Source organism: Emys orbicularis, chromosome 5 (genome assembly GCF_028017835.1).
Source record: "Emys orbicularis isolate rEmyOrb1 chromosome 5, rEmyOrb1.hap1, whole genome shotgun sequence".
In the NCBI taxonomy this organism is placed as follows: Eukaryota; Metazoa; Chordata; order Testudines; family Emydidae; genus Emys; species Emys orbicularis.
The window spans coordinates 136036408-136050568 of NC_088687.1; the positions used below are offsets into that span (position 1 = coordinate 136036408).

Genomic DNA, 14161 nt, shown 5'->3' on the forward strand with positions numbered 1-14161 from the left:
AAGCAAGAGCTATTTCTCATTAAAATGTAATGACTACTTGCCTCTTGCTTGCTGCAGCCAACCAAAATAAAATTGTGTACAAAGCAAGCATATACTCTTCAAATTCTGTTTGACAAAAGGTACGTGGCATTTCCTGAAAGGTGTGTCATGTTGCGCACACATTTAATACTTACATCAAATTCATTTAGTGCCGCAGCAAGTTCTCCAATACCAGTGTGCCCCTTGTTCTCATCGGTTGGTGAGGTGGCCTGTGCAGCATTAGAGATACCAGCTATTGCTTCTTGTACTTGTTTGAAGACATAATCTCTGTTGGCCCTAGTGGCTGCTACATCAGGGTGACGGAGAAACGCTTGAGATGCTGTGTACAGCATAGTAGCATTCTTCTTCAGAGCACCTCGAGCAGCAGCCATTTCATCCCTACAGTGAGGATCTTTCAGTTCCTGTACAAAAACATATGTACACTGTACAGTTATATAATGAAGCTTTAGCATTAGAATTAGGGTGACTAGACAGCAAATGTGAAAAATCGGGATGGGGGGGGGGGGGATAATAGGAGCCTATATAAGAACAAGTCCCAAAAATTGGGACTGTCCCTATAAAATCAGGATATCTGGTCATCCTAATTAGAATACGCTACACCCACAGTTACAATGTTTATTCATATATACTCGTAAGTAGGGCCCTGTGGTCCTGATTCTGCAGCAATGGAATCCATCACAGAATTTACCAGTTATGTCACAACAAAATGTTCTTCCTGCCCTAGAAAACCTGTTTTTTGTTTTGTTTTCTTTTGTTTTGTTTTTCTTCTATGTTATAACAGGTCGGCCACATGGAAAAATGGAGGAAAATAAGAGGAAAACGCTAACGATCTTAAAATGCAGGAAAACTTCTGGGCAAAACGTCTAAAAGAACAGCAGCAAGACACACAAAAAAGATAGCGTGGAATGCTAGTGGACCTCATGGGAAGAAGAAAAAGAAAGAGAGGGTGGCAACTACATGGAAATGTGAATATTCTTAAACACCAGGGAAATTATTAAAAATATTTTTAAAAAAATAACTGACGTAGAGAAAATATACAAAATATGTATGAACTAGAAACATGTGTGATGTCAAAAGAAGAAGGAAAGAATCATATCCAGGGTGGAGAAAGAAACACACACAAGGCAATATTCCTGAAAGGTGGCCTTCTCTGCAGTGTGTGTGGAAGTATATTGTTTCTAAATTGTGTTGCACATTAAACATTCTCTGTAAATTGTTTATTGAAATAATACACTGTAGAGATATTTTGCGGCAGCACTATAATCTGTTCTTTCTTACTCTATTAGAAGGTGTGGAGACTGACTGGAAGCAGCATTGGCCGGGAGGAGGCCTAGCTATGAACAGCCTAGTGAATGCACGTGTATTCTCCCTCCTTTATTTCCCATCTCTACAGGAAAATCTACTTTAAAGATCTGTAACAGGGCAAGCCTGCTCTCATTGATTGGGCTGCTTAGGTGAAAGCTATATGCTGAGTGGAGGGGAATGCATAACAGTGAGACCCTATGACGTCTGCTCCTATAAGGACCCAAGGTTGCAGTAATCATCAGCTTTGTGTAGGCTCTAAAAGGGAAAAGTCTGACCTTCTGCACAGACATATGTGATTTTGGATGCTGAATCATTTTTGTCACATTCAGGTCTTCTATTTTTTATTTCTTTGTTAATACAAAAAATCAGATTATCTTTTTAATCATCTGAAAACTAACAATGTTGTTTGTGAGCATTCATAATAAATTCCTGTTCCTTCTGAAATGGAAAGACTCCTGTTACATTAGACTACCAGAGAGCTCTATCCATTTGAGCAACTTTTTTTTTGTTTAAAAAAAAAAAAAGGCAAAATTTTTCAAATAAATGAGATCTAATGTTAGGCACCTAAATATGTGGGATAATTTTCAGGAGAGTAAGGTCCTACCAACTCCCTTTGATTTCCATTAGTAGTGTTGGGTGTTTTGAAAATTAGAGCACTTATGTGATAAATGATGGGAGGGGGGATAGCTCCCTTTTATGGACACCCAGCCACCCAGTAGCTATAAAATCCCTCTTAGTAACTGTTCTCTAATTGCTCTACCTGTAAAGGGTTAAAAAGTCTCACTGCTATGCATAGGTAAAAGGAAGTGAATGGGCACCTGGCCAAAAGAGCCAATGGGAAGGCTAGAACTTGTTAAAATTGAAACAAGACTCCCCTTTTGTCTGTCTGTGGTTGTTCTCCCAGAGACAGGGGACAGGGCAGAGCTATGCTGTAAGAAGCTTGGGCCAGGTATGAAAAATCATCAGTATCATACTTAGAAACTACTCATTTAAAACCCCAGATATGTAAGTAGATCAGGAAATGTCTATGAAGATGAGATTAGGTTTATTGCTTTTATTTCTTTATGGCTTGTGGATTCCTCTGTGCTAACCCCAGGTACTCTTGTTTTGCTTGTAACCTTTATGCTGGACCTCAAGAAAGCTATTCTTGGGGCTTAATCCTTGTAGTTGTTTCTTTTAAAATCTAGCAATAGCCTGAGTTCCCAGATGTATTTTCTTTCTGTTTTTTTTAAATAAAATTTACCCCTTTTTAAAAGCAGAATTGCATTTTTTGTGTCCTAAGAGGTTTGTGCACATGTTGTTTAATTAGCTGGTGATTTCCTTTGTTTTTCTTTCTTAGCTCTTCCCTGGGGGGGGGGGGGGGGGGGGGGGGGGAGTAAAAGGGCTTGAGGGTACCCCACAGGAAGGAATTCCCAAAGGTGCCTTCCTGGGCTCTCAAAGGGGTTCTGCACTTGGGCGGTGGTAGCATCTACCAATCCAAGGTCAGAGAAAAGCTGTAACCTTGGGAGTTTAATACAAGCCTGGAGTGGTCAGTATTAATCTTTAGAATCCTTGCAGGCCCCCACCTTCTGTAATCGAAGTGCCAGAGTGGGGAATTAGCCCTAACAACTTATTTAGGTGCCTAAATATGAATTTTAGACCATTTTTGAAAATTTGTCAGAACATTTTTGTAAAGAAAATATTATCTTTATAAATAACACTGCATGTAGACCACCACACAATGATCAGATAGTGACCTCCAGTCTCTACTGACCTGGACTGGATTGAAGTCACCACTAAATAACGTAATTTCCTTGGTCATTTACTCTCTTACTCTTTAAGCCATTCTTAATTGAAGCATTGTTTTTCAAGATTTTCCTTTAAAAAAAAAACACTTCTAAAGAAAGGCAACTGTGAATTGGAAAATGAATAGGCTTAAGATATAGGTAACAATATAATAATTATTGACAGATCTGATGATGCAAAGGAGAAACAACATTTCTTTGAACACGATAAAAATCCAGGTTATTTTATATGACTGAATTTTCACACCCACTGCTTTACAATTTACCCACCTGTTGTCTTCTAGCAGCCACATAGTTAAGTTTCACCATCTCTTTCCCAAATTCTTTAAAACGATTTGCTAGGTCTTGCTCATTTGTTGCGTTCTTCACAGCTTCCAGTGCTTCTTCTACCTAGAATTTAATAGATGACATTTATTAGTTTTAATCCGGCTCTGTCACTTTTCCCACCTTGACTAAGTCACTAACCATTCTATGCCCCAGTTTCTCATAGGCAAATTTGACTCTCAGTTTCACCAATGTACAGTAACTCTGGAGTAATTCAACTGACCTCAGTTTGGTTTAATAAAGCTAATACAAAAGCTTTCTCTTAATGTTGTTCTGTATTACTTTCCCTTCTTTGCATGACACTATAATGTATACTTCATATAACAGTCATTAGTTTAGACACTGTCTTATTCAGATATACTTCCTAGATTAAACATGTTTAATATCTGTGTCATTTTTTTTATTGGCCAGGATTGCCAAGGAGCTACATTCAACTGTATGTAATTTCTCTGTTCTCTGTCTGGATGTCGGTCTGTCTGTAACGCAATAACTTATGAATACCATACCCAATCCATTACAAAATTTCAGCGGATATTCTAGGCATCAATGGCCTAAACTCTATTGATTTGGGGGGAAATTGGAAAACCAAAAGGAGAAAAATGGGGGACCACAAGGATCCTGTGTCATCTGATTAGCAGAGTCACAGCTACAATCAGCTCTGCAATTGTCTGTAGAGCAAACAACTGGATGATGGTACCATTAATGCCACCCAAGAAAACAATACCCATATCCAAGCTCTGCCTATCCTCCCCATGGAGTTTAATAAGCTGACACCCTGAAGGACTTTTCTCCCAGACTGAAAGAAAACTAATAAACTACTGTGGGAGCAAGGCGAGGGAGACCTGGGGGATAGCACCCATCTCCTGGCATGGAAGGAAAATTGGGGACTCAGGTAAGGGGGAGGGGGAAGTCTGGCAAAGCAGAGATTGGAGGAGCCTGGCATGGGGGAAGTGGAAAATGGAAGCACACATGGAGTCCCAGCAGAGACAAAAGGGTGGGAATGAAGGACCCTGGAATGATGCGAGGAGGACATTGGGGGGGTGGGGGGGCACACGCAACTACTGGTAGGGGGCAGATTGAGAGAATCAGATATGGAGGAAAGGAGCACACAGAACCCCTAGCAAGGGCAAATTGGGGGGAGTTGCAGGAGTCCCTGCAATAGAGAGGGATAGGAGGGTGGCACACAAGGAACTTGTGGGTGGAATGGAGGGATGTAAGGAGCCCGTGACATGTGAAATAAGTCTAGTCAACAGAAGTTATTAAGTGTGTGACCCTCCAATTATATACAGAGAGAACAATTTCTTAACTGTGTATGTGTAGTATAGGCCTTATATGAAAACTAAGGGTATGTCTCCTGTAGCACTTTTGTCAGTAAAACTTACATCACTCACGGGTGTGAAAAAACACCCCCCTGAGAGACAAAAGTTACACCTACAGAAGCGCCGGTGTGGACAGTGCTATGTCACTGGGAGACACTCTCCCGCTGGCATAGCTACCACCACTTGTTTAGTTATGTTGGCACAGAGCAGCTACACGGGAAATCTTAAAGCGGCGCATCTGCATCAGTACAGCTGTGCCACTGTAAGGTCTCTAGTCTAGACGCGGCCTGAGGCTAATTACAGCATATGGGAACAAATCAAAAGCAAAGAAAATTAAACTTACTGTTGAAACTAAATGTATAGAGTACCCTGTGTTACATAGCTAACATAGCATCTTTTTAAATGTAGTTAAAACAGGAGGCCCAACATGGAAAAGTAACTGTGGCATAAGAACTAGTTTGGGGCTTCATTTTCTATTTTTTCTCCTGTTCTCAAATGTGTTGCATTTACTTTTACATAAAGAGCAGAATTTAATAGAAAAAACACATTCTGCATAGTGATTCAAATTTGTTCAGCAAAAGGGGTGAAGATACGAAGCTCCTAGATGTATTACTAAGTGCCCGCCTAGTACAACTATCCCAAACTTACCAGCCCCAGCATAAAAGCTGCTTACCATCATGATTATAATCAAAAGATTTAAAATGCTTTATTCATCCCGGAAAAAAAATTACCCGTCCTGTGAGCAAGTGGGGCAGTGAAATTTTGTGAACTTTTTCTGTCATTTGAGAGATGAGTGAAATTCCCAGCAGATGGGTTTAATCAGTGAATGTAGATCTATCCTGATCTGTCTCAAGTTGAATTAATGAAATATTTAACTGGAACAATAGGTGTTGTCAATCTGGACATACCGTTAACAGCAGACACATGAACCTTCCTTTTTCAGAGGAAAGGTTATTTAATTCCAATAGGGACTTGTTCCTAATAAAGGATTTAGAGCTCTATCTTGGTCTCTGTAAAGTCTCTGGCACCTCATCAACGTCAATAACAAGAGCAGGCATCTAATTAATTTAGGCAGGGTTTAAAATATACAGGGTCTGCTTCACCGCTAACTTGTACCTTGTGTTATTTTTACCTTGCAAAGTGAATGTAAAAGGTTAGCACCAGTCCGAGTGGATAATATTCATTCTGTCACGTTTTGCACCCACAAAGGCTGCACAACGTGCAAGGCCACGGAGAATCAGGCTCACGGAGTCCTGCAGAGAAATGCTTTGGCTGGCAATTTAAATGCACAGCTATTTCCTGGAGGTGTTACGCCACATCTAACTGTTACAAGCTGCACTTTGCTTTTCTGGTTGAATCAATCTGGGCCTGTATCATCTCATTTCTTACCCATAAACTGGACAATGATGTTCAAATCCTAACGGCCATGACAGCTCCCAAAATTAGTATGAAAACTATCTTGTATGGTCTAATTTGTTCCTGCTATTTATCTACCACCACTTGAAATACGAACCCTCAAGCTTTCGAGCCATGCAGGTATGTCTACATAGCAAAGAAAGATCCGCGGCTGGCCTATGCCAACCAACTCGGGTTTGTAGGGCTCGGCTGCCGGGCTGTTTCATTGTGATGTAGACTTCTGGGCTTGGGCTGGAGCCCAAGCTCTGGGACTCTCCCTCCCTACAGAGTCCCAGAGCCTGAGCTCCAGCGCAAGTCCGAAAGTCTACATAGCAATGAAAACAGCCTCAGAGTCCGAGACCCGTGAGCCTGAGTCAGCTGGCACGGGCCAGCCACAGATTTTTCTTTGCTGTGTAGATATACCCACAGAGTTCTTCTTCAGGTCTGGGAAAGGAACTCCCAGAGCCACAGCAAAATGCAAAGTGGAACAGATTGTTTGGCATAAGTAGTTAGCACATATTGTAAGGGGCCATTCAAGGTAGAGTGACCCATTATCACCTGTGCAGTCATAGGAGAAAAAGATGGGGTTACTGGGTTACAGATTGTTGTAACAAACCATAAATCCAGTGTCTCTGTTCAGTCCATGATTTTTGATGTCTAGCAGAGCAATGAATTTAAGCTCCCAGGCTTGTCTTTTGAAAGTGTTGTGGAGGTTTCCTTTGAGGATGAGGACTGATAGGTCAGATATAGAGTGATTGCTTTATGAAAAGTCTTCTGCCACGGGGGATATGGTCTTTTTTATCTTTAATCATTTTCCTTTTGTAAGTTAACTTCAGAGCATAGTGATTGTTTGGTTTCACCCACATAATTGTTATTGTGGCATTTATTGCACTGGATGAGGTATAGTACATATTGCAATAGGCATGTGTAGGATACATGCATCTTGAAAGGTGTGCTGGGGGGGGGGGTTGCTTATTGTAGTAGTGGAGATATAGCTGCAAGTTTTGCATCTATTGTTTTGGCAGGGTCTGGTGCCGCTTTGAGTTGGTGTGCCCTGGTCTGTGGAAATGGTCCCTTACAATATGTGCTAACAACTTACTTATGCTAAACAATCTGTTCCACTTTGCATGTTGCTGTGATGCTGGGGGTTCATTTCCCAGACCTGAAGAAGAGCTCTGTGTGGCTCGAAAGCTTGTCTCTCTCACCAACAAAGTTGGTCCAATAAAAAAGATATTACCTCACCCAACTTGTCTCTCTAATATCCTGGGACTGACACAGCTGCAACTACACTGCCTACATTTTTATCATGACAGCAGGGCCGTCCGTAGCCATTTTGGTGCCCTACACAGCCCCTCCTCCCCCCCGTGGGGGGTGCTGGCCCCAGGCCTCCACGTGGGGGTGGGGGTGAGGGGGCTGGTGCTGATGAGAGACCAGATAAATATTTAAAATTAATCCCAAGCAGTAGTAATTTTTAAATCAATGGGAGCTGCTGGGTATTCTTCACATTTATAATCAGGCAACTTATTTAGGTGCCTAAATAAGTCTGAGCACATATTTTTGAAAATCTTTATTAAAAAAACAAAGTAGATTTAGAAAGCACATAATAGGTCATTAACCACTAGTGTGAATTTATTATAATTCATTAATATTAATTATCAATACATTTCAGGTGAAATATTCAATATTTAACAATGTTTTATTTCTATTTTCAGAAGAATAATAGCTACAGTAAAAATAACAGGAGTACTTGTGGCACCTTAGAGACTAACAAATTTATTAGAGCATAAGCTTTCGTGGGCTACAACCCAGTGGGTTGTAGCCCACGAAAGCTTATGCTCTAATAAATTTGTTAGTCTCTAAGGTGCCACAAGTACTCCTGTTATTTTTGCGGATACAGACTAACACGGCTGCTACTCTGAAAGCTACAGTAAAGTAACACAGAGCCAGTTTGCCCCCACAGGGTGGAACCCTACCTAGGAAGTGATATTTCCTTGGATCACTCCATCAGGATGGGTGGGAGATTGCCCCCAATGTAATGAACAGAGGGTCTGGTTCATAGAACCTGTGCCATTCTGTTTCCCACTCTGTCTCCCTGGTGTTTGCCAAGGTCTCCCCTGGCCTACTGTAATCCTGTTCTGTTAAAGGGGAGAGCAGATGCACCACTGTTTGCCAGGGGAACATGAAAATGTGAATATAACACTCCTCCACACTCCACTTGCTGGCCCTCTCTCCACATGAAGTTCCCCAGATCCGTACAAATTCCTTTTGGGTGTGTGGATGGTGTCTGACATTTACCAAGTAAGATCTAGGCATAGGTTTGGGTTGGAGTGCAGAGTTACAATTCAATTCAACTCAACAATTATTACTAGACCAATATCAGAACTAGGTTACAAGCAGCTGGTAGATAAATTGTTATAATTCCAAATACTTGAGTTATTTCTGCATCACCTCATCAAACATTTCTCCCTTCCAACAAAGCCACTATTGCACCACCTTTATTGGGAACTGTAAGAAACCATAAATTTGATCTCTGCTGCCTACTTTGTATAGCTATTTAAGATCCTTTGGGATGAAAGGGCCTACATGTATTATTTCTACAATACCTTGAGTTATGTAAGTTGTACCTTTGTTATAGCTCAATGACTGATATTTTTATTTATTTTATTTTATTGAAACATGGTTATGGCCAGAAAAGTTACTATACAAAACATCTTCCTATGCAACAAATCTTCTCATTGTCTCAAGTAGCCCAGGATGCTGCAATGCTGAAAGCACCTTGGTTTATCTGTTAATTAGCCTAATTTGTATGGCCCAAGAGACAGGTCACTATATCACTGTTCAATATATGCCAAACATCAAGGATACAAAGTAAGGTAGGGATATAAAGCTGAGAATCCCAGCATCACAGAGAGAGTGAGTGAGTGTGTGTGTGTGTGTGTGTGTGTCAGTTATTTGTAGAGATCATAGAATATCAGGGTTGCAAGGAACCTCAGGAGGTCATCTAGTCCAACCCCCTGCTCAAAGCAGGACCAATTCCCAACTAAATCATCCCAGGCAGGGCTTTGTCAAGCCTGACCTTAAAAACCTCTAAGGAAGGAGATTCCACCACCTCCCTAGGTAACCCATTCCAGTGCTTCACCACCCTCCTAGTGAAAAAGTTTTTCCTAATATCCAACTTAAACCTCCCCCACTGCAACTTGAGACCATTACTCCTCGTTCTGTCATCTGGTACCACTGAGAACAGTCTAGATCCATCCTCTTTGGAACCCCCTTTCAGGTAGTTGAAAACAGCTATCAAATCCCCCCTCATTCTTCTTCACAAGATATTGGACCTTCAATTATCTTCACAGGATATTGGACCTTACATTAACATCATTTCGAATACCATCTTACCTTTTCTCACCCATTTTTGACCTTAGCTCAGAGTTTATTCTACTGAAACTGCTCAGGCTAAAACCAATGTCTTTAAAGCCTGATAAAATCATGGTGCAATTTAAGTGGGTGGGTAGGAAGGGGAAGTAATGGGATGTACAAGACAATAATGAGAAGGACTTGATTTTAAACCCAAGTGTGGTATTCAATTTTACTTATGAGAAAGGAATTGATTTCCCTTTCCCAGAAATGTCGGCAGGCCTAGTTCCATCTGACATGGCAAACAGTTCCAGTTTCCACATTCAGTAAGACCTACAATGGCCCAATGAAGTAAAGTGGAGAAAACAAATGATTTATAAAATCAAAAAGATAATGAAGGCCAATTACAATTAACTTTACGGTGCTACTTTTTACTCCAACTAGTATTTAAGAGTCAACATACCTCAGGGAAAGATAGTTAGATTTTACTTGTGCTCATATATTATCAGCAGAACTAAGTAAGTTCAGAATGAAAAAATATGTAGGATTGACAATGACATGCAAGTCACAAATAATGCAGTATGACTTTCAAGGCTCCGGTTGAGTTTGTAGGGGTAGAAGTGACATTTTAAAATGAGAAAATTGTATATGGAAGCTATTGAAAGTCTTTGAAGATGGATTCCTAAACTGACATTTTTCACAAAGTCACATTTGAGAATATCCTCATTCTTCAAATAATCTGATAAAGTAATTAACAATCTTTCTGAAGAGCACCTACATACATTTACAAATTGATTAAAATGCACTTCTCTCCATAAAGACTGAAGTGCAACTCACTGCCTTGACGTGATTTCAATTAAAACTGATTATAGTACATTTTAGGGTACCTCTTGGATAAATCACCTCTTATAACTCTGACAATGCAAAGTGATTTTAATGAATTAATTTTCAGAGTACCTGAAGTTAAAATCATTACATACTTTAAATCAGTCTTTGTACATTAGTTGAAAGTTGATATTAATGCTGTTCCGTGTGTGACAACTACCACCATCAATCTTTGGCCTTTTAATGCCAAAAAGTGGCCTAAAGCTACTTTGGTCTCAAAAATAATATAAAATAATAATAAGGTGCAAATATTTGCATTGCCCCTCTCTCTCTTGGAAAGTAAAAGTAACGGGTGTTCTTTTAAAGCTGTAAAAATAATGCAAAATGATCAAATGCAAAGTTAAACTTTCAAGTGCTTAAATACAATCTTAACAAAAAGCACAGGAGACAAAAATACATTAAAATAAGGGTGCAAATTCTTTGAAATAATTTCTTGGATGATTTGCAAAAGCTACAAAGTATGTTGATATATGCTGGCTTGAGAATCCACAGAGACAAAAATGATATGAGAAAATTACTAAACAGCACCCATTTACAAAAGATCATTTGGAGAATGCTACTCTAAGCAGTATATCATACTACTTCCAACAAAGGAATTTATCAACACGGAAAGCCAAAAAATTCTGGATTCTGCTCAGATACAAGAACAAATGATCTCTTCACCTTTGAAATGGTCTGGATAAGAATTTGAACTGTAGTGTACACACAGGCAATCTCTTACTGTTAAAATTAAGAGTTAGAAAGTCTCCACCGACAAAGCATTACCTGAATTCGAATGTTGTTCATTATTAAGTTGAAAAAATGAAGGCATATTCGAGAGTCACACTGCTTACACAGCACATAATCACGGGGCAATGTGCTGACATTTTACTACGATAGCACTGCATTCATTAGAGTAGTGCTTTCTAGCATTTGTACAGAAAAGCATTTGCGATTTTTCATTGTAGACTCTGTTTTCAAAGGATTAAAATGTGTCTCTACAATCTCTTCCAGGCTAAAGGTTCTCATATATCTCTGCAAGAGAACAATATCTACAATTTACAAAAAAAAGGGGAGGGGGAGTAACTTTGGGGCCATTTATCAATAAAATAAACAAGGTTTTAAACATTATGTATATGCATTTTTACACCTAGGGTGGTGGGTTTTTTTTAAATTAATATTATTATTATTTCTTTTTCTTCTTCTTCTTCTCCCTCCTCCAGATTAGCAAAAACTAGCCATGTGATAAAGACCAAGAGAAAAATCAATCATTAAGCTGGGTATTGACAATTATAAAACACTGTTGTATGCCTTTACAGACAAGTAGATAGGCAGCAGCAAAAGCAGAGTACAAATCTACAGCAAATCATTTGCTAATCTACATGTCCTCTCTGCTATTTTTTTCCATTTTTGAATACTCATTAGACACATATCCTGCTTCTAATCCCAATCAATGCTCCACCCTTGTGATACATTCCGTAGTCATAGAGAAGCACCTAACTGACATGGCACAACAAAACTGTAGTACTTAAATTCTGCCACAAGATAGCAATACTCTACAACTACTGTGCATTATTAAACCACTGGCATGAGCTTTATTGTGATTTAAACGTGGCTTTTAGTCCAGCATGGTACACAACAGCAATACAAGTACAATCTATCAGAAGTACCTAGCGATGCTGATTTTAACTCTCCAATACATTAATTCATTTAGATTGAACATATAAGGGTCTAAAAAGTAGAAATGTATTATATTCTAGTTCCACTTTAGTGCTTCCACAAGAACAGCAACTACAAAGACAATAGAAAACTTGTGAAACTCGGACTTTTGTTTGTAATTTATAATTTCAACACATCTTAAACGAAGAAAACAGTGTAGAAAATTAAAAAGTCATACAATTTTCAGGTGGGACAAAAGCCTCATGACATCAGCCATATCAGCCAGGATGAGTAAGCGAGTAACAGCCGACAGCAAGGCCCGAGCAGCCCGCACCATGGTGCCTCGTTTCACGGAGGAACATGGATCATCAGCAAACTCTGAAGAGGCAATTCTCATTGTTTCACCTACAATACAATAAAATAATTTTGATTACACAAAAGTTTTACATTTACACCACCCAGAAAAACAAACAATTCCCTGAACTACTTAACTGTTGCTAGCCAGGAAGGAATTTAGTTTTTGGTTTTGGTTTTGCAGTAGTGGGTTGCTGAAGAGAGGGGTTCTGTGCAAAGTGTTTTAGAATCTCAAAATGACCTGGGATGATCAGGTCAATTACAACAAGCTGCACAGGAAGTAGCTATGCATTTGGCAGACTACTCAGCAACCTTCTCTACGCAGACTACACTCCCTACTGTTTTTCTCCCATTGTATTAATCTCTTCTGTTTCTATTGCAGCCCCCTGCTGCAGAATTCGAAGAATAAGATACCAAGACAAACTGTTGAATAGCCACCTGCAGAGATATTCACCGTAAGGTTAGAGAAGCTGCTATTGGAGAGCTGTAGGAAACATAAAACTCACCTCCTTTTATGCGGATGGACAGAGTCAGAGACTCATTAGGTTGATTCCAACTGAAATATGCAGAATTTCCTCCCATAAACAGATTTTCTAATCTACTCCCATTGTAGCTATCTTTCCCCTATGAAGGGCTCCTATCCTACTATTATAGAAGTAACCACCTTCTATGCAGACTCACCAATCCACTTTCTCTCTGCTCCCAACTTTCCCTCCCATATCTACATTACTTCTTGACCAGCTCCCACTCCAATTATCCTCCCAAGTTTCTACCCCTCATTTGCTCCTGGTGCCCTGTTCATATGGCCAGAGATCCTGAGCTGATCTTCCCACCCATAGCTATCAATCCTGTTTATAGATTTCTCATGCCATTACAATTACCTGTACAGATGCCCCCGGGTTACGCAAAATCCCTGTAATGAACCCACTTCTCCAGTTCTCCCTCTGCATACTCCCCATCTTAATCTACACTTGTTTCACTTAAGACACTTCTCCCAATGGACTTGACAGAACTCTCTCTTTCTTTAAGCTACTTGTTAGAGACTTAAAACACGGAGGACAAAGTCCTCCGCTTACAGCACATGGATTTATAGTATTATTATTTGTTAAACTTCATTCAATATGCTAAAATAATGCTTTTGATCATTTTTTTTATTTTGTTTAGTGTCTAGATAATGTAATAACATTCCTTATTATTATTAATTATATTATTATTATTAAAGTGCCAAAAGTGTTCTAGGTGCTTAACAGACTACTGAAACCAGATCTGAAGAAGACCTCTGTGGAGCTCAAAAGCCTGTTTCTTTCACCAACAGATGTTGGTCCAACAAAATATGTTACCTCACCTGCCTTGTCTCTCTACTAAGACTAAATCTTTTAGAACAGAGGATGAGAGTTTATAGGTAAGGCTCTGTGTTTTTCACGGAGGTCATGGAAGTCATGGATTCTGTGACTTTTCGTGATCTCCGTGACTTCTGCAGCAGCCCTTGCGGCTGGCTCAGGAACCACCTGAGCAGCTCGGGCAGCCCCTGGGCTCATTGCTGTCAACTGAAAAACAATGAGAAAAATCAGAACATACCATCTTCCCAATTCAGGCAATGAGAGCAAGAGTACATTCTGAAAGTAAATGCAATTATAAAGAAAATTTCATTGGTGAGATTACTGATCTGTGGCCCTCTCTAAGAACAAAAATAACAGTTGACAATGTTTAAGGATCTCAAAGTATTCAAAAGTAATTGAGTCCATTTATGGAACATTGTTAAGGCCC

The 14161-nt window shown here is 39.7% G+C and overlaps 1 protein-coding gene across 6 annotated transcripts in view; it reads right to left on the reverse strand.

The window, feature by feature from the left end:
- The window catches only part of CTNNA2 (catenin alpha 2), a 658570-nt gene that overhangs the window by 528500 nt on the left and 115909 nt on the right, over nucleotides 1–14161 (reverse strand). For all 6 annotated transcript variants that reach the window (XM_065405686.1, XM_065405687.1, XM_065405685.1 and 3 more), the window contains exons 3-5: nucleotides 12279–12445; nucleotides 3399–3518; nucleotides 174–440 (exon numbers count right to left, since the gene is read on the reverse strand). In XM_065405686.1, the coding sequence (XP_065261758.1) occupies nucleotides 174–440; nucleotides 3399–3518; nucleotides 12279–12445 (554 nt within the window). The remainder of the gene's footprint in view (nucleotides 1–173; nucleotides 441–3398; nucleotides 3519–12278; nucleotides 12446–14161) is intronic.